This window comes from Anopheles nili, chromosome 2 (assembly GCF_943737925.1).
Source record: "Anopheles nili chromosome 2, idAnoNiliSN_F5_01, whole genome shotgun sequence".
Taxonomy (NCBI): domain Eukaryota; kingdom Metazoa; phylum Arthropoda; class Insecta; order Diptera; family Culicidae; genus Anopheles; species Anopheles nili.
The window spans coordinates 76,583,672-76,605,516 of NC_071291.1; the positions used below are offsets into that span (position 1 = coordinate 76,583,672).

General features: G+C 40.8%; 1 protein-coding gene across 2 annotated transcripts; it reads left to right on the plus strand.

Moving 5' to 3' along the window:
• The first annotated feature begins 7,611 nt into the window (after positions 1–7,611).
• Positions 7,612–21,591, plus strand: LOC128720426 (plasma membrane calcium-transporting ATPase 1). Of its 2 annotated transcripts, none has more exons than XM_053814095.1 (2): positions 7,612–11,191; positions 20,499–21,591. In XM_053814095.1, the coding sequence occupies exons 1-2, from the start codon at positions 7,612–7,614 to the stop codon at positions 20,534–20,536; spliced, it is 3,618 nt and encodes a 1,205-aa protein (XP_053670070.1). In that variant the 3' UTR covers positions 20,537–21,591. The 2 variants fall into 2 exon arrangements, with proteins under 2 accessions (XP_053670070.1, XP_053670071.1); XM_053814096.1 differs by having other exon boundaries at positions 7,612–11,122.
• The last annotated feature ends 254 nt before the right edge of the window (positions 21,592–21,845 follow it).

Sequence of the window (21,845 nt, forward strand, 5' to 3'; positions counted from 1 at the left end):
GCTTTCAGATAAACAATCGGTGTAACCTCGAACAGTTTAATAAACATTAATCTATATCGGTCCGCGAAGCAGCTCACCTTTTTAAAGGAGAGGGAAGGTTGAAACTCCCTAGCGATAGACGATGCGTGAGTTTCACCCCTTCCAAAACAGGTTACTGTACGGCTGATCCTATGCCAACAGCATTTTTCGGCTACCGAAACCCCAATTGGCAAATGAATAAACCACGTCAGACATTGATGTTGCCTGGGAAAAATGATGCAAATCGTCAGTCGACGGCACTGAACGGTATGATGTGGATACGGCATGTTTTACTATGAATTTAACTCTTTGAACTGTACTTGTTGAATAGTTTTCGCAAAGCAAATGCATAAAGATCTGCCTGTTTGAATGCGAACAGCAAAAGGAGTCAAAGCAGAGAGTATACTGATCTGACATCGGTAGTCCTATTTCTGGATACGGACACCACCATCCAGGCAAACACGATCCCAACTTGACACAAGCTCCGACATGGCCGCCTACCCGCTAGGCACGCATAAACTCGCATTCCTCTGGCAACAAAAGTCACTGCACAGAAGGGTGCGGATTTCTATCATACATTTGTTCACGCTCCGTTAGACCCTGGTGAGGTCGTCGACTTTCATTGTGGTGGGAAGCAGGGGTGCGACGTTGCGTTGGGAATTAACGAATGGCGCGCAGATGTTGGATAAGACCGCCAGTGTAACTTCATCACCCCCATCGCAGCGAGCGTGATCTCGCACAGCGGTTTTGCAGATTTACGACCTTTCTGCTAGCTAGGCTTTGCTTCTCCGCGGGTTGTATGTTCGGCTGTTTAAAGTCACTGCTGAGATGGTTTGTTAGAAAGATAGCAAACAGTATTTTCATCTTCTATCCATGCAACCAAACTAGGGCACCTTGCTGGGAAAAATTGCTTAGATACTGCCAACAAGTAGGATCACTGCAGGATAGAAGGCACTGTTGTTTTGACGTGTATTTTTCACTACTTGCCTAGTGCAGTACTACGGCCAGTATTTATAGTCCGGATAGTGAAACGTAGATTATATGGATACATATATTGGTGCATTTTTATTTGCCAGCCACATTATCGACAACATGTGCTGCTGTTGATTTATAGGACAAATATAAGCAAACGAGGATCTAAATTACTAATTTGTTATTCATGGCTTTGGGCGAAAGTCAGGAATGAAGGCCATGAAATTAAACAGAGTAAAACTAGGTTTCATGCGGGTTGGGGTAGATATACATATACGCTAAACTGTGGGAGCTGTCAGTGAAAAGTATCCAATGGTTCGGTTGCGAGCAAAGATTTATATTTTCCTTTTTTTGCTGATGGAATATTACATTGGGGTGATGATATCACCGATAATTAAAAAAATTTGCATTAGTCATATTTCACTCTGTTTTAATTCTTAGTTACACATTATCCAGCTACTAACGATGATATTAGTTAAATATAGAACTTGTTGGAGATGATGTATTGTTGCGTTGGTTGCAATGATATGCAATGTTAGGTGCATTGGTGAGAGAGTTGATGGAGTATAGCGACCATGAGCCAATCTGGCATATAAATCTCGTGTGAGTTATGCTTAAAGCGCTTGTGATTGCATTGTGTAAGCGACAAAAGTCATTCGTAATTGTTTTTTTAATATTTTACTCTCCGTGTGTCGGGAATCCCCGGCAGTCAGAGATGTCGCTTGTTGAGAGAGCAAATGTTGAGTCAGAATTACATTGGCATTTCGGGTGATGGATGGTGTCATTTTTTCCTACTAGTCCAGTGTTTGTGTTCAGTTGGAGTGCATTTGTATGATCTATCGTACGGTACATGTTTGGTTGTTATTTTTTCTGTGTAATCATTCTGGCAGTATTTTTCTGATCAATTTCATTTAACAGATTGGGTATTATACTTTTGACACCTTTTGTCTGTTTTTTATCATTCATTCATTTCGCTGTGAAAGAAAGAATAGTCTCAGTAGATATTTTTTTCTAATTATTTCTTCTCAATGTATGCTTCTTATTGTTCCCATCAATGTTCTTGATAGTTCGATATACAAAATATTACAGTGTTACAGAAAACATTAACTACGCCATACATGCTATCAATTTTCGGTCATAAAATAATTTCCGGTTCGTGCAACACTAGCAAAAATAGATGAATAATGTGAACACGACGATTTTGTCACGGAGTTGGTTATCGCATGCCCTCTCCCTATTGCTTATTGTTATCGCATATTACGTTGAGGTTTAATATGAATCCACGCCTTTTTTCGACGAAATTATTCATACATCAAAAATGTGTGAAGAGCCTTAAAAAGCATTGCTTAATGTTTCCGAAAAAATTAATACGCACTATTATTAGAATTTGCATGGACAAAGATAACTATTCATATAAGCTTCTTGTCTAATTGCATATAAAAAGTTAAATTATCAAAATTTTTACATGTTATTCCACATCGCCATTACAATCAAATCCATCAATGTGTTCTTCATTGATGGCAGAGGCTGAAACAGATGAGTTCTTGAAATAAGAGTACCTTGTTAATCAGTCAAAGAATCACTGCGTTATGGTTAATTGATGCCATAGAATCATCGCAATTATTATGATCTATGAAAATGGTATTCTATATTTTCAAATCTGTGAGCCTTTCTGTTCCAAATATTGATCCAAGTGAAGCTGGGATTCTAACAGGAATGACAGCTAAAATAGAATGTGCCGACAATTCCAATCGGTTCGCAAAGAGTCGATCTATCTATATTTACATTTTGATGGCCTCGTTGGTGAGTATATATAGTGTCAGCACGAGGTACTAAAAAGATTATGGCATGTGCTGTTGAAAAATGAATATTGCCCTTATGTGTTGGTACAGTTTTAGAATTCGAAGCTAGGATCAGTTCAACGACTACAGTTTAAATGCTAATTCCTCTAGAGTAAATCGATACTACAATCGTAAGACAAACTAATTTAACCGCCAATGTTGGTCATGGTTCAAAATGGCTTTGAATGATACAACAAAAAAAAGAACAAGTGCTTCTGTGAAGTGATATCGGAGAAGGGTGTGTAAGTGTTTTTCTGTACAAATGGCTAATGAAGTACCATGTGGTTGCTGTTTTGCAAGTTTTTCTCTGGTTTATCTATGGGCATTGATAAAGCCAGCACTGTTAGGCTCATTAGTATTTTAAAACGCTCATTAGCAGGGAAACCTTCACTTCATTTTTGTGTTGGTTTGAACTGTGTCGTAAGTGTGATAAAGTCTTTTTTATTTATTTCTACCCCGAACAAGTTTATAGTGTTTCTGTCCTGTACTTTGGCAGTATGCGTCAATATTAAGGCATTAATTGATGGAAAATCATACGATATAGAAGCAAAAGAAGATTATGCAGTTATCGTTAATTTACCACTCCCCTCTTCCCCTCCCCGTGGTGTTTGCATTTGTACTTGTTTCACGGACAGCTCACACATACGCGCTGTAGGGCTACCCTATCGGTAATGGTTCTATTTGAAATTAGATAGGACCAAGAGTATGTGTATAAATAAAATTGATAAGCTCATAGTGATATCACCTATGGCATTAAACGATCAAAATGTGGCTGGCTTCATATCTCCTATGACTAGATCGATTCAGTTGTGTCAGATAATTTCATTGCGTGGCATTTGTCGTCGAATGTGTAAACTGTGAGAGACATGTGAGTAAGGTGGTTATGAAGACTCAATTGCGTGGCATTGAGAATCATTTCATCATTGGAAATCATTTTTAAAAATAAGTTTAGTCTAATCGTTGGTTTAATATTTTATGACTCATGTGTGTGTGTGTGTGTGTGTGTGTGTATGGGGGGGGGGGGGTAGTTGTGTTGCAGGAATAATGAATACCTGAATCCGCAATCCGTCATCGACTAGACTGAATGACACTGAGTCTATTGCTCATCAGCTCACGTAAACATCACCCAATCGTAGCGCACCCGTCCCTGACGGAGCTGCGTTTACACATCGTGCCAGCGTACACGTTGTGTGTTGCATTGCATTTCAGCAATGCACCGAGCGCGGGCACCTATGTCGTTGGTGCACAAACGAACTCGTTCCGGTTGGGCTGGAGCGTGGAATTTAAATGAACTGAACGGTATGGCAAAGAAAACCTGAACTGCATAAATGTGACGTTCATTAATAATCGGTAGGCAAGGCCAACTCTCCAGCGGAGTAGTTGTTGGAAGACACAGTTGGGTCGTTCTTCTTCTTTTCGTTTGTTCGGTGATTACACTGCAAGTAGTTTATTTTCCGATATTCATCTTGTAGGTAACGCTAAGTGGGGTGCACTTATTCCCTATACTATGGGCCTTACATTAGAAGTGATATGCCTTGCGTTGTACTTGTTTCAACATTACTGTTCTATTCAACTCATTAGCAATTTATATTCAAAATCGAAAAGTTACCACTAATCTTGTTCAGTAGATTCATGCACCTTAATGTCAAACACTATTTTTTTCGATTAGGATTAAGTTTTTTTAATGATATTTGTAATATACAGTTCACTAGTCGGTGCAAACATGCTTATAAAAGTATTATTTGACAGCCACATCCATAATAATTGAACAGTAGTCTGTTAGAAATCCAAGTAGATAATCGAACAAAAATTCAACTGTAAACATTTACTTTTGTATCAGGGTTGGAATGCAGCTAAATGTTTTATCCTGATCTTCATCGTTGACCATTGCCAGGTATCGGTAACGAGTAGTTCGTTCATGACCGTACGTGTTTTTTTATTTTCTGGCAGATAAATGAGATGGATACAAAGTATTTTTTAACCACTCGCTTCCGCGTAAAAATTACAGTGCATACGATGATCGGTGTTGCAATTCCATATGACCAGTAAGGACGTATGATTGAGCTCGACGATAGGTGGGAGAGTGTTTGGTCAGTTTAATTTATTGGGCAGGTTTGGGATGTTCGTGGGTTAACGGAGGTGGCGAATAGGTGACGATCGAAGACTGGCGGAATGCATAAATATGATGCAAAACCGGTTTTTATCGTTGCTATACTGCTGGTCGCTAAAAGCGACTTGGCTCTGCATGCCACACACCTAGTAGATGATAGGTTGCAAATATTTTGTGAGTATGATGTTTTTCGTTCTTTATGTACAATTGTAATGAACACTTTAAGAATGCATAATTATAAATTTATGATTCTCTGTGCACCAAATCTAGAATCAAAAAATTACAATGAAACAACAATGAAAAAATAAGCTTTAAGGTATCGCCCGGTAAAATTTTCAGAATGGTAAAATTACATACAGGCGTAGATGTTTTATATAGGTAGAGGCATATATTAAATACACCAGAAACTCAATAGCAGATGACGACGATCGGTTCTTATAACTATGCCTCAACCGGATTCCGCTGAGTTCTTTCCCTGTTTGGTCGATGAGTGGGTAAATTCGATTACGTCATGATGATCAAGAATGGCACTGGCCAAAAGCGGTCAGGTTGGTTCGTGTGCTTCTAACAGTGGCAATGGAAACTTTCAGGTAGTCGAGTTGCCCGCGCGTTACTTGCTTCGGATACTGTTGCTTTTGGTGGTTTTTAAACTAATATTTGTGTCACTCAGTACGTACCTAACGATTCAACACGTTGTAATATGTGGTAATAATACAAGAAACAGTTTGTTGATTCCGAACGGAAAGTTTTCCGTCTATGTCAGTTTCTTACGACAGAATGCGGCAGACTGACATTCGCTGTAATATGAAGTTTAAGTGAATGGATTGAACTAACATCTGCAACGTGCTTGTCAGAGGAATGGTGATGATTTAAACAGTCTCTTTTCACGGGATGCCTTCATATCACTTGTTATCACCGCAGGTCTCTACTGCATGGTAATAAAAACAGAACTCTAGCATAGGGTTGTTCAATGGCTCGAAAATCGTGACAATGTTCAGCTATTGTTGTCAGATTTTAACTTATATTTGCTTTATGATAACTTAAATCTACCACGTTGTACCGCTCTTGTCCAAATTACCGGATTTTACGCGAATGCCTGCAAAGGGATGGAGTAAGAAATATTTAATGATGTAATGCCGCCATTAATAAAGAGAAACATATAGAAACGTGCGAATAAACTGAATAGCGTCAAATTTCAATTTCAGATGATACATAATGGTATCCATTTTGTTAGTAGAGGTATTATAGAATGTGCATTGTTTTCATCTGGTTCTGTCCTCTGCATAGCAAAATGTGTGCTGCAATCGTATAAAAGCAAAACCTTGAATCTTGTCCCATGGCGTTGTGCTAAAGCAAACAATCATAAAACTACACGAAATTTGAGTACCTTCAAGTAAACGTAGAAGCAAAAGTTGGATAAAATGTGTAGGTATTTCTAAAAGCTGGCATCAGTAATGATAAACGATCCTCAACGGCAGTAAACGTGATATCTGTGATGATTTTGATATCGTCTTCCCCACTAGGACTGCTGCTGATAAGTTTCTGCTGTCTTGCGTATGTCGCTGCTCCGCAGTGCGTTATTTGCTTTTCGGGGCGAGAAGTTCATCATTGCTCATCAAGCATATGCTGGTGGAAATGGTGCGTTCTTATGGAAATAGTGCAATAAGGTAGCCAAGTCCAATAGTATAGGTGTGCTACTTTTATAAATAGACTGCACTAGTTGACCGGAAGCTTCCACATCGTTCGCCGTATTCGTGCGATCATCGTCGATCTGCTAGGTGCCAGTTCCCGTTTGGATGGTTGTGTTATAAGAAGCTGCAACGTGGTGGTTCAGCACGAAGAACATAGTAATGTACTAGAAAGTACTCTTCGTAGTGGTTAACAAGTTTTTTTTTGTTTCAACGATATTACAATGTCGCGCATTGTTGAAATAATCAGTATTTTCTGAGTACTAATGTACATTTTTGCATGATTTTCTTCTCCGTTTTTAGACAACACAACGCATCACAACAGATCCAGAGATCGGCTGCATCTTGATCGAGTATTAGACAGGTTTTAAGCAGTATAGAGCTGAGAAATCTATATGGAAATAGACCGTGCCATGTGTCTTAGATTGCTCCCATAGTATCATACTGCGCTAACGACATTTTGTGGTCCAACGACTCCCCCCCGCCCCCCTCCCACATCAGTGCTGGTGATTTGACTCACGATGATGCAGAAGCTGCATGAAATGATGACGTTGTTGACGACAACACTAGCATGCCATAGCTTCTGGTGACAGCAGCTTCATCGCACGCCCAGACATCCACTCGACAGGACCTCCTTCAGCTGCTGGTGTCCATCATCGTTGAGGACGAGTGCTCCAGTCGTGTGTTGGTCTCGGTAACCGGAACCCCCGAGTGTGTGTCTGTGAAATATTTCGCTTGAACGAATCACAAGTTGTGTATGGATATGCTGTGCGATTTGTGTTAATTTAATTTGATTTTTGCACTAGTCAAGCAAGAAGCGGGAAAGTGTTGAAAATAGAGACAAGTGGTTAATGCGTTGAAAACATACGAAATAGCGAACTCGACTGTGGCTTTCTGAGCACCTGATTAAGCTTAAATTCCACAACGGTGGTTCAAATAATCGCGGTCAATCGAAGCGAAAGGATCTTGAAACCTCGTCAAGATGGCGACCATCGATGGACGACCTGCCCAATACCAGATCACGCAGAAAAATCTGCGTGAGATTATGGAACACCGAGGTCGTGAAGCGGTGTCAAAGGTGAACGAATACGGTGGTGTGAATGAAATCTGTCGAAAATTGTATACTTCGCCAAACGAGGGTCTAAGTGGATCGAAGGCCGACATTGACCATCGGCGGGAGACGTTTGGGTCGAACATAATTCCGCCAAAGCCCCCCAAGTCGTTCTTGACTCTTGTTTGGGAGGCGCTGCAGGATGTGACGTTGATTATTCTCGAGATAGCCGCCATCATTTCATTGCTGTTGTCGTTTTATCAACCGGCGGACGATGACGAGCCAACGATACAAGAAGAAGAAGAGCACTATTCGTGGATCGAAGGACTAGCCATCTTGGTGTCGGTGTTCGTGGTAGTTATTGTGACGGCATTCAACGACTACTCGAAAGAGAAACAATTTCGCGGTTTGCAATCGCGTATCGAGGGTGAGCACAAATTCTCAGTAATCCGCGGTAGTGACCCGGTGCAGATAAATATCGGTGACATCGTGGTCGGCGACATCTGCCAGATCAAATATGGTGATCTGTTACCGGCTGATGGCATTCTTATTCAGAGCAATGACTTGAAAATTGACGAGTCGTCACTGACGGGCGAGTCGGATCACGTGAAGAAGAATGAAACAACCGATCCCATAGTTCTGTCCGGCACGCATGTGATGGAAGGAAGCGGGAAAATGGTGGTGACGGCAGTAGGCGTGAACTCGCAGGCCGGTATCATCTTCACTTTACTGGGGGCTGCTGTAGACGAGCACGAAGCGGCTGCAAAGCAAAAGAAAAAGGAAGCTAAAAAAGCGAAGAAGGCGGGTGGTGCTAAGGACGAAATCACCAACAACAGCCACGGGCATCCCCAAGGACTACGAAGCCAGAACACAGTTGATTCCATCACCTCAGATGACGGGGGTGAAGACGGTAAGGCTAGCGGAGGCGAAGGCGGTCACGGTGGCAAGGAAAAGTCTGTACTGCAGGCTAAACTAACAAAACTCGCTATTCAAATCGGTTATGCTGGCTCCACAATCGCCGTACTAACGGTGATCATTCTGATCATCCAGTTCTGCATTCAAACGTTTGTGATCGAGCAAAGGCAATGGCGGAACTCATACGCGAACAATCTCGTGAAGCACTTCATTATCGGTGTGACGGTGTTGGTTGTCGCTGTGCCGGAAGGTTTGCCACTGGCTGTCACACTTTCGCTCGCGTACTCGGTGAAGAAAATGATGAAAGACAACAATTTGGTACGACATCTGGACGCATGTGAGACGATGGGTAATGCTACAGCAATCTGTTCAGATAAAACGGGCACGCTGACTACGAACCGGATGACTGTTGTGCAGTCGTACATCTGCGAGAAATTATGCATGGTAACTCCCAAGTTCTCCGATATTCCACGAGTTGTAGGCGAAGCGATCGTGGAGGGAATTTCACTAAACTCGGCCTATACTTCTGGGTTAATGCCGGGTCAAAATCCCGGAGATCCGTTGCAGCAAGTCGGTAACAAAACGGAGTGCGCTCTGCTCGGTTTTGTGAATGGGCTGGGTCGCAACTATCAAACAATTCGTGACGCCAATCCGGAGGATACATTCACGCGCGTATACACTTTCAACTCAGTGCGCAAATCGATGAGCACGGTGGTACCGAAATCGAATGGAGGTGGTTACCGCGTTTTTAGCAAAGGCGCCTCAGAGATTATATTGAAGAAATGTGCCTTCATTTTTGGTCAAGACGGCGTGCTGGAGAAATTCACACGGGACATGCAGGAGCGGCTGTTGCATCAGGTTATCGAGCCTATGGCGTGCGACGGGCTGCGAACAATTTGCATCGCGTTTCGTGACTTTGTACCCGGTAAGGCCAACATCAACGAGGTGCACTACGACAGTGAGCCAAATTGGGACGATGAGGAGAACATCATCAGTAATCTGACGTGCTTGTGCGTGGTCGGCATTGAAGATCCGGTTCGACCAGAAGTACCAGAGGCAATTCGCAAGTGTCAGCGCGCAGGTATTACGGTCCGAATGGTTACCGGTGACAACATCAACACGGCACGTTCAATCGCAACCAAGTGCGGCATCTTGCGGCCGCAAGATGACTTCCTCATTCTGGAAGGCAAGGAGTTCAACCGACGCATTCGTGACAACAACGGAGACATCCAGCAGCATCTGCTAGATAGGGTGTGGCCGAAACTACGTGTACTGGCACGCTCGTCGCCCACCGATAAGTACAATCTGGTGAAGGGCATCATCGATAGTAAAATCTCTGCGAGCCGCGAGGTAGTGGCAGTAACCGGTGACGGCACCAATGACGGACCTGCACTGAAGAAAGCCGACGTTGGCTTTGCAATGGGCATTGCGGGAACGGATGTGGCGAAGGAAGCCTCAGATATCATCTTGACTGACGACAATTTCAGCAGCATCGTGAAGGCAGTAATGTGGGGTCGTAATGTGTACGACTCGATCGCTAAGTTCCTTCAGTTCCAGCTGACCGTGAACGTGGTGGCCGTAATTGTGGCATTCATTGGTGCTTGTGCTGTGCAGGATTCTCCGCTAAAGGCGGTACAGATGCTGTGGATGAATTTGATCATGGACACGCTCGCGTCACTAGCACTTGCTACCGAGATGCCAACACCGGATCTGCTTTTGCGTAAGCCGTACGGTCGCACGAAGCCATTAATCTCGCGAACTATGATGAAGAACATTCTCGGTCAGGCGGTTTATCAACTGTTCATCGTATTTGGGCTGTTGTTCGTCGGTGATCGGTTCCTAGATATCGAATCGGGACGCGGTCAACCACTCAATTCAGAAGCAACTCAGCACTTCACTATCATCTTTAATGTTTTCGTGTTCATGACGCTCTTTAACGAATTGAATGCGCGTAAAATTCACGGCCAGCGTAACATCTTCCAGGGCCTATTTACCAATCCGATCTTCTACTCGATCTGGATCATAACACTCGTATCACAGGTGTTCATCATACAATTCGGCAAGGTGGCGTTCTCCACTAAAGCTCTCAACATTGAACAATGGCTATGGAGTGTGTTCTTCGGGCTCGGCACGCTGATCTGGGCCCAGATCGTAACGAGCATTCCGACACGCAAGATGCCGAAAAAGATGGCCTGGGGCCGCGGCCACCCGGAGTCCGAGTATACAGAGGCGATTCGGCTCGGCGAGGAGCGCTACGAAACGATGGATAATGACAAGAAACCCCGTGCAGGTCAGATATTATGGATCCGCGGCCTTACCCGGCTGCAGACCCAGCTTCGTGTTGTACGTGCATTTCGATCCACATTAGAAGATTTAGAGGAACGCCGTTCCATTCATAGCTTACATAGTCTTAGAAGTTCACGCAGTCATCCCGGAGGCATGAGCACGAGTGGTACAATGACTAGTCAAGGTCTCTCAAATCTCTTATATCCACCAGGTTCCAACATCCAAACCGGCCGGCTAATAGGTACTAATGTTGGCGATCTTAAGTATATTGATGAAGATCAAAGACTTCATAATAATCAGCATATTATAGGTATAAACAATAAAGTAGAATACAGTATCTAAACAAATTCAAGCAAAGAACAACAACAACAAACAACCCCAATACATACACACCTTCCAATACAAAAACACAGAACCATACACACACAGCTCATTATCCTTTCATTCGTATGTAATGTACACGAAAACAGTAAAATGTCACGATAACATCGCCACAAAGCAAGCGCAAAATTAGACCACATGTTAAGCGCGATCATGATGCGCCATGAGACAAAGAGGAGAAAGGAGAAAAACTACCCGTTTAGTTTTCCTACCTAGCGTTCAGTTTTATTATTCCGTATGAGTTTAACAGAGCGAATCAAACCACCTGGAAATCAAAATCCAAACACTCTAATTCAAATGATACCCCTTTGTGCAGCTCGATGAACAACATCTATCGTGCTTCTGAGAGCTAACAAATCAAACCATGTGCCCTTAACCCATTGCCATCGGTAGACTTTTAGTAGCGAAACAGCTACAGCCATTTACAAAAAAAATGAACACACACTACCATTACGAAACTCAACACTTTGATCACTCACATTGGAAATTAACGCTACTTGCACTATGAATTTTGATAGAATTTTTGAAGTCCTCCTAACATCCATATTTTTCGGACAATTTGGCAATTAGACAGGGAGAGAAAAAATCAATGACGTATAACACGTGGATTAACTTTGAATCTATAACATGTTTTCTTCACTCGGTAGAATAGATAGAAGAAGTTATTATAAGGAATTGATATAGACATGGATGCTGATTTGAACAACTTAATCTAGAATAGACGTGTAAGTGTTTCACAGTTTCGATATCACTAACCTCCTTTTGCACATGAGATTTTGCGGAAAGTACTTCAAATAAATATCACGTAAAAAAAACATAAATAAGACATACAATTAGGAGAATAGCTAGAGCGCGGACGTATTTTTGCATATTTGTTTTTCTTATTGCACGCAGAATATGGAGGCGCATGGTCTAAAAGATGTAATGGAGGCGCCTGGTCTTATGTTCACTCTACTTGGTAGAAGCAAAGACGCAAGCGATAATTGAGTACTAAAAACATAACGAGTTACTTAATGGTCGAAATCAGTTAAATGTGTTAATACGTGGGCCTCTTACACCATCGAAGTTTATATAGAAAGCCAAGGATTCAAGCGATATTGTGAGAGAACGTCAAAACGAGAACAGGTTATAACAAATGCCAATATTTAAGATGAAGTTGATAGTGGTAGATTGTACCATTTCTAGACAGTATAATTAAGCTGATGCTACTAATATGTAATAAATAGAAACGTAGGCTCGTTGCGTTACTTTCAGGACACAATCATTCGCAAACACGGTTACATGTACACTTGCATCTACACTTCTGCACAGTGCTACTCATATTTTTTTTGGAGTCCCGTGCATCTTTTTTCGGGACGATTCTATGTTATCAATCTTTTTGAGATACTGATGATGACTTATGTGTTTTGTACGGAGAGGCGCCTTGCGCACTGGATTGGCAAACTAGGAGAAGTCTAACCTCATAAATATTGTATATTGATAGGAGGCAAATGGACCGATGCCAATGCAAATGAAGGATAAGGAACGCACAAGGCACATTCACTGCGCAACGCCGACACGCCACAGTCATACTTAAAGCCAAACTGACACACGACGGACAATACAAACAGGTACATGGATGACGTTTACCCGCAGACCTGTTACTTTTACGACTATCACGACTACTACCTCCACCATGGTTAAATATGGGGCAAGGAAAATCCACCCATATGGCAGTACAAGGAAATGTGAAAACAAATAAGATTGGCAACCCTTTCCTCATACGATGCAGACAAAACACATACAAAAATGGCACGCAATTCCACTCGATTTACACCTGACAACCAGACGGCTATGTTTTGGTAGAGATCTACGTAGTTTTGGTGTAAAATAAAGCTCTTCATTGCAAGATAGGACGAGGCATGTGTGAGGATAGAGAATTTGATAAATAAAGTAATTTAATAATTGTCATACACCTGATCGTTGTGCCGCACATTTGGTTGGTTTCGACTCAATGTAGCGAATTTAGCTTCCGAATCGAAGCTTTTCATTGGCACTGAACATGATCATTCGAATGGCAAAACCTGTCACGCGATGCTGGAGCTAATGAGCGATGGAACTTGCGAGAAAAAATCAGATGAAAATGTTCCGTTCGGCACCCTGATGAAACATTGTCATTGCATTTTTTATGTTTGGTCTCTCGCATTCTTTGTATTTGTATTTTGGTATAGTTTAACTTTCGTTCATTTCTAGAGCATAATCATGTAATTTCTTTATTTTTTATGGTAATCTTACTATCGCACAGTTTGTAAGCTCCCTTTTACGTGTTTTATTATCCCAATGATACATAGTTACAAATGCGTGTGTAAGTGTTTGTGTGTCTTACAATAACTGTACGTTAATTAAATGTTAGCAATGTCTTATTGTTTCCCATAATCGCACGAGCGGTGAAGATTTGTGAAATACATATCTGTATGCGCATGGTCGAGTTCCCCGTGTGCGTTGGCAAGACTTGAGACCAGTAAATACACTAGTAGTTTTAGCGCAGTATGTTTTTTCGCTTCTGATGTTTGTTGATGCTTGCACACACGCAGCGTCTTCTTTCGTGGTTTTCAACATTGATCCCGATTTAGGCCTTATAAATTCAATAGGTGCTTCATCCTATAGGTAATAGGGAAAAGAGAAACTTATTGTCAACTTACCCATTTTTTGTGATAGATTTGTGTGAAAAAGCTGTCCGATTACTTAATGGTTCCTCAAATTTTCAAGCACTTCTATGCATTGTCTTTTTGTTACCTCATCGCTTCCGCAGATGTGCTGGATTCTAGGACCTAGACACTAGAAAAACATGCTGTTGAGAAGAATGTAGTTTAGATTGGAGATTGTTCAAAAAAGTATTATTGACCAATAAATCGTTTAATACAGTTCAAGAAAGTTAGTCACATGTTGGCTCAAATTGCATGCACTCATCGATGAACTACGTGAACAAAAATCGAAGGTTATGATATAACAACAATTGCCGTGGCCCTCAGTGCATATCCCGTAATATCGAACGCTACGAGCTAGCAACGTACACAGCTAAATATTAATTTGGATTCGTTGGCAAAAATGTTACTAAGGCTCCCCAATTGTTGCGCTATCCCGATTGATGTTGCTGTTGTTATTGTTGTTGTTATTTAGTTTAAGTTATAATCCTTAATTAACGATAAAATATTAATTCTTCTCTGGTGCACGATTCATCTAGTGAATCAAGTTCACTGTACGATTTCGTGGTATAGTCACGTAAAGCGTAAAAGCAAAGCGTGAATAAAAGAAAAGCATGAGACCTAAAGAGAAATAAAGCGATAAGAGAAGCATTTCAGGAGAGCAAAAAGTGTGCGTCTTCTACGCATATGCTATGTATTTGAGTGTGTTAAATTAGTTTCTGCGAGAAACGAAGAGCGTCTGTAATTATTATTTATTTATGGTTAACCCTAATAATGCAAGCCGCCCGGAAACGAACCTCTAGCTCCACTTTTAATGTATGCTAATATAATTTACAATCTTGCATGTACAGTACGCTTGTGAAGGAAGGAAACAGTACGGATTTATCCATGTTTGTATGTATGTAGGATTTTCGTTCAACATTGGAAAACTAGGCCAACCAGTTATAGTTTATATTATAGTTTCCGTTCTTTTGCGCTTAACGCAACTTATCCCCCTGCGATTACTAACAAATATTTTTTGTTTGTTTCAGTGCATTATATTTTGTAAAAAAATGTTTTAAAATTAATGAAATAAAATGAACCGAACGTGAAATGATAACATTCAGTTACAAAAACACGGCGCCGCAGATAAAAGTCCTTCCCCTATTCCTCCCCGAAAGTGTATGCCACAATAAAGACCTGGAAAAATCCTCTAACAGAACTAGCAGCGCAGGCGCGTTTCCCGCAAACGTAGCTTGTATTAACATGGCCAACATGTAACAAGGCCAGCAGAGCACAGACAAGCAGTAGTAACAATAAGTTTCGTCGAATATTGAAGTCGCTGTTATGTACTATAGATGCTGTTCTGATCTGTATTTTTCGTTTTATTGTTCGCTCGAGTCTCCCGTCACTATCTGTTCTCTTATCGTTGTTATTGGTTGCTCGAATCTATATTTGCTATTGTTTCTTATAGGTTTTGCTCTTATTTTCGATGTAATGATGTTTATATGGGACTCGTTGCAGAGTTTTTGCGAGATATTGCTCCGTTCGGTTTTGATATTTGAAGGGTAAAGAATGGCTGATGTAATTTACCTTTTTATTCTACAGTGTTGCTCGTATCGTTATCTGAATGTATATGTTCCATCTCTAACTAGCTATTTTTCTTTTTTCATTTCTTTAGAAAATACATTTTTCTTTCCTTTTTTCAGCCATAATTTAAGAATGCAAGTAACGAGTATGGTTTTCCAGTTTTTGTTTTATTGTCATATTATATTTTTTTAGAAAATAAAACCTCAAAATGCGTAACTAACCGCAGATAGTTGCTGCAGCTTCCATCCTTGAATGGCCTGGCATCGAACACAGACATGTGATTGATTTAATTCGTTACCCGAGTAAAGATACGCAAGCTAGGACAGTCGAAACAATAGGCAAAATGTATAAGGATCAAAGGAGAAGAAACACACACTTCAACACTGCTCACAGATGAGCGCTGGTCGGTGATGCTGGTAGTGGCAGGAAACGATGAACAAAATTGAACAACCAAAGCAATGAAGCGCTCAATTCGGACACAGTGAAATTAGAGTACCAATCTGATAGCGGCTGATAGGGATGACCTGCTGCTGTACAGTGTTCGTTCGATTGTATGTTTTCTTTTATGTGTTTTGTCTGCATGTGCACTTCGGATTCCCTATGATATGTGTAATTACATACGTTAATCGAGAGTGAAACATTATTGCAAAGAATCATAGCGGCACATTAATGGTTTACAGGGGTATAATGTGTGAGTGAATGTGCAGGATGTTTAAGATGACACTATGTTTCCTTTACCGGAAAGCTAAACACTCTCGGTCCATTGATCATTCGCACGTGGTATGCGAATGTTCATAAACGCACTGCAACCATGAGTTTGAGAATGTACTGAGTTTGATTTCCGTTCGCAACTTCATATCGAGTTTCATAGTATTTATTCATATTAGACCTATACGTTCAAAACCACCTTTAGTATGAGTTTGAATAGAAGAACCGAAACGTACCACCAGTATACCACATTAACTGATTAGTAAACGTGTCCCTTTAACACACATCTATAAGTAGCATTAGCACCAATAGAGTAGCTTTTTCCGTTATAGTACACCGGAAAAAGTATGATTCGCAGATTCCAGAGCGTGGCCACCGGTCGCTGGGTTTTGATGAGCTTGAAAATTAGATCTGGAATTCATGTTGTCCACCCTTGACTCACGCCAGCCTTCATCCATCTGCTGTCTCATTTCGCTAGTTTATACATGTTTATATTTCATCGGATTCCTTCGTAGTTTAAGTCGCGCAACGCCGCCGCGAAGTGTATGAGCCTTTTTCAGCTTTTCCTCTTGTATCGTGGTGATAATTATAGCACGCATCCTGATTCCCTGATTCTAAATCCAATGTCTTGTTGCACGATTCTTGTTCGATCGTTCTGGAAATGCTTTGCTGTGGTTGGCAGGATAATATTGCAATTGTTGGGCTGTAATTGAAGAAATATTTAATCTGTATTCCACTGCTACCCGAGCGTGAAACAGGCTCAGGATGAATCGTACCGGAGTCAACGCGATCGGCATCGCCAGAAAATGCATCATTGGGTTAAGTGCGTTTTTGCCTGTTTTTTTCTTCTTAGCCAACAATAGACATGCGCCATTTCTAAAAAAACATACACACACGTAGCCGGATATGTCATGCCCGCCTGGCGAAATATCTCTATTGTAGTGGCTCTTAGTACTAGCGAGAAATAATTTAAAACATATGCATCATATTTAATGTTAGTAGTTGTCCTTAATCCCATTATATTAAGCCAACTCGTAATTGCTGCGAGAAGAGCGATTCGTTTAACAACGTAAAACATACCTTATTAGCTTAGTTATAGATCTGTTCGGATAGGTACAACACTCAAGTTCATTAAACACATATCCAACCGTAGCAAATAGTATAACACAGTTGGTTTATCGGAAACAATATGTTATTAAATGCTTGTCCATATTTAGACACAGTTGTTCGATTTTGTACGATTTGCTGTTTGTTGTTAATTACCCGCTCATAATCTTACGTTTGTTTGTATTGAATGGGTATGAGTTGTATTTTGAATTTTAGTTTACTTCTAATTTCCTGCGTTCAATAATTTATGCCTGCTTGGAAAATGTAGAGCTTGCTGCGAAAAGAAATCAAATTCAAAAGTTGCGTAGAACTCCATTTCCAACGTGCCATGCAAAGAGAGTGATGACTTTGTTGCGATGAGGTTTTTCTGACTTTGAATGACGATCGAGTTGGCTACATGATTCAAATATTCCCTACATTTGGCAACGTTTGTGCCGGAAAGGTTCCAGAAAAAATTCCATATTTAAAATTTGTGATATACTTTGGGAAGTCTTTGGACGAACCCCATGTCCGTAATTTAGAAAATTTATGTATCAAGTACTTTGTGCCTGGTATCTGGTATGATAATCAGATCATTGGAAATATTGTAAAACCTAAGAAAGAAGCGTAACTCGAATACAGTAAATTTTTTTACAAAACGAACATTGGGCGATAAAAATATCTCTATAGTCAATACGTTTGGCTAAGATTTTTCTGTTGTTCTGATTGTTTTCTCTCTGTCTCCTGCCAACTGAACATACACACAGACAGACACACATACACAGACGAACACGTTACCCTCACATAAGTGTTTTTACAAAACAACATTTCAATGTACGTTAATCAGTTTCTATCCTCTGTAAATGTGTCTCTCTCTCTTCTAAGTGTCACTCTATAATCTGGTATCTTTATTCTTGTCATCGGTTCACTTCTTTTCCAATTATTCTTTTTTTTCTTCTAAATTTTATTGCGTTCTCAGTACTGCTATTTGTTATACCATATGTTTTTACATTGATTGCCAATTGGTTTTACTTTATAGTATGTCGCTTGTTTAATTCAAAATGACACTTATGATTTTTATTCTATCTTTTCCTGTACGTGACATTCTGTAAAAGTTATTGCAACGTTCTACGTTGTTTTATCTTCCTACTATTCCTACATTGATTTCCTCTAACTTTGCTATCGGGACGATCCTTACTATCGGATCTTCCATCTCTCTGTTCTCGTTAAATGGGCTGTATAGTCTGTCACTCTATTCTCTGTCGAATAATTGGTTTCTCCTTTTTTGACTCAACAAAACACTGATTATTTACTTATTTTGAATCAAGATTTCAAGTAAACACTTCCTTTTATACTACTACTTGATAGATTTTGATTTTCAAACTACCACTTGAATGCACAACAGAATTGGTTGTTTTGTTTAGAGAATTCCGAATTTGAAATATACATAGCGTTTCAAACAACGACATTGTGGCAAGGTGTACTCCGGTACCCCATTCCGATCTCTTCTGTTGATCTTTAGCCATACCAGATGATCACCGGAACCGTTGTTCGATGGCATGTTTGTGATTGAAACCGGCACTAAAGAGTCACCAGCCGAGTCGGAACACGTGTACCAAAAGCACGCGGAACGTTAGAAGAAAGTCGAGCCGAAAACTCAACTTGCTCGTCCGCTGTGAAGAAACATTTTCACCACAAATCGTAACGCTAGAAAATAAATCTGTTTCTACTTTATTTTGTTAAACCTGTTATTTCGCTGTCTTATTTTCTCTCCCTTACCATCCTTCCTAAGGTCCTGTGCCTAATGCTTCCACCTTGATCTATATTTTGTCCCCGTTAATCTCTCTACTGCTTTATTATCTCTTTGTACCTCTTAAACGCTTGGCCATTTTCATGAAATTTTAAACGAAAATAAGCACTCTATTCTTTGGCTTGGTGTAATCTTCGCTTGGAACAAAATTCTATCGATCGTTGATAACGCATAAAATAATGGGCAGCATAGGGGATGTGAGCAGGAGTAACTTGAATGAATGAGTCGTTGATCTTGGAACCGCATTGTGAATGCTTTGTACGTTGTGTGCGTAATGGTAAAAATGAGAGAAATATGCAGTTTGAGGGTTGACTAGTTAAAAGGATAGAAAACCCGCTTTTTGACAAGAATGAAATCATCCCATTTCTCTATTAAGAAAAGTATCACATGCTTTACTTTCTTTCTATTGTTTACCTTCGGATCTGGGTAGAGTACAATTTAAAGGAATGACGTTGCCTAATTGAGAATATTCCTCGATATGCTGTTCAGTATTACTTCGTGCCCACTAGTCGGTAGTCTCTGAATCCTTTGTAGAATCCTTTCAATTGCGCTAGGAGCATTGTTGTATCAAAGACTGGCTGTCCAATGAAACGAGATGCATTGTGCATAGAAGCAATTTGAATTCATATTATCTAAATGGACCTACACTGATCATCCCGTGTACAGCACACAGTATCAACCGTTGCATTTTGAAAATGTTAAATATGCACCAAATGGGCTGCACCTACCACGGTGTTCTGTTTTCGTTTGTTTTCCTATCGTTAAGCGGATCCGCTTTGGCCGCTTTTTCTTTTTGTAAACATTTTGAGCCAGTGTTTTTCACGTTCCAAACGAGATTGCAAAATATGTTACTTTCCTCTTTGACTTTCCCTACCTTTATCGATGCAATTACTGCCTTTTCTTTTCCTGTTCCTTACGTTGCCACTTTGGTGACGGGTATTCTTTCCCATCATTTTGCATTTTCTGCGCCGTTTCGGTTCGTTTTTCCAACTCTGTTTTTCTTCTTTCTTCTCATCTTCTACTCTATTCTGCTGGCTCTATTTCTGCGCACGCTGGAAGGAGAAGGAAAGGGGCATGCTCATTCGACCGTTGCCACTCGTTCTCCTTCTGTTCTGATTTCCTATATAAATACACATAAATAATACCCTCTGTCTTGCTATCAACTACCAAAACTATCCAACCCTATCTCTTCTGCATATACAACTGTTCTGAATAACAGTTTCCTTCGTTTTCCCTTGTTTTCCTTGCCCTGTCCTCCACCTAACAGCAAACCTAACCCATACCACCTCTCTCAAAACCTTATGACAAAAAAAGCAAATCGACAGCCAATTTATACTGAAATCTCTCTCTCAACTTTCCTTTCTTTTAATTTCTTACAGAGAAATTCGCGGTTTGGACAAAATCGACAACAGTCTAAAATGAGATTCCTTCCTTTGCTCTTGAATGTAACAGATGAGGAAATGCAACATACTGAATGCGTTAAATGAGAGGCAGTTTATGTACCCGTGCCGTGCGAGTTATGCGAGGAATGAGAAATCGTACCAATTTTTCGAACAGTGTGACCGATCTTAGCGTGAGAAAACCAGTATAACAAGCAGGCTTCAGCAGTAGAAACGCGCGCATAGTAATAGACAACCGGAGGGGTATAGAAGCTCTACTATATAGAAGAGGAAGATGAAAAAACCAAGCAACTAAAATTTAGTCGAGAAGGGTGACAACCGTAGCAGGCAAAGGAACATACCCAACAGCAGCAGTAGGACGATGATTTCAATAAGACAAAATTAGCGCCATCAAAATCGATTTCAAGCGTCCACCTTTCGATAGGCTACGGCGGTACAGGTGTAGCTGGCAGAAGCGAGCTGTCTATAGAACCGCCACCGGTGCGCTTGCGCATTGATCGGGTGCCCGTTTATTTGTTGGCCGTTGAGTCGTTTTCCACTTCCAATGGATTTATTGTTATTTAACCCGACCGTTCGTATGACGGACTGGCAAAAGCGGCATGCAGCCCAGTGCGCCTGCCCGGGGCCGATATTTCCCGTGGTAGCAAACGCACGTCTGGCAGCACTTAGACGGCGCCGTATAGAGCAGAAATATTTTCCAATGGACGGGATCATGGGACGCAATTGATTACGACTCCCTTACTCCCGCCGGGAATGAAGAAGGTAATAAAACTGCCCGGCGGGAACTGTCGGTGGCAGTTAATGTGAGCAATAGAAAAAAATATCTTGTTCAAATCGTACTTTCGTAGACGCGCAACAAAGAAGAGAGAAAATTAAGAAAAACAAAAACACTCATGAGGCCAGGCAGATAAAGCGATACTTCGTCGCCTAGCTGCGATAGATCGTGTGATCGACAAACAAACCGAACAAAGAAACAGCATAACCTAGTATGAAAATCAACAAAAAAAAAAGAACGGAAGAAAAACAGTCGTTTATTGAGAGTATTATTGTACCATTTGGTGTTTTTGACACGTGTAGGCTAAAGGGAAATTAATTTAAACTTATCTAAACCTATCACACGCCACAGAATGCAGGACGAACCGCTAGTATTTCGTAACCGCGATCAAAGGAGCAGGGAATGTACGCGGATACACACATTCACACGTACACACACTCGTACACATAATCAGTCACACACACAACAGGATGCACACATATAGTGCAGTGAAGGGCACAGGTTAATCAAAATCGAATCGATTGTTAGTTAAGGCTACACTACCTACCTAG

What these genes read in the sequence shown, in the direction of transcription:
- LOC128720426 (XM_053814095.1), top strand. Translation starts at nt 7,612, where the DNA reads ATGGCGACCATCGATGGACGACCTGCCCAATACCAGATCACGCAGAAA. An exon ending in TAATAATCAGCATATTATAG is followed by an intron (nt 11,192 to 20,498) that starts GTATAAACAATA and finishes AATTTCTTACAG; the next exon opens with AGAAATTCGCGGTTTGGACA.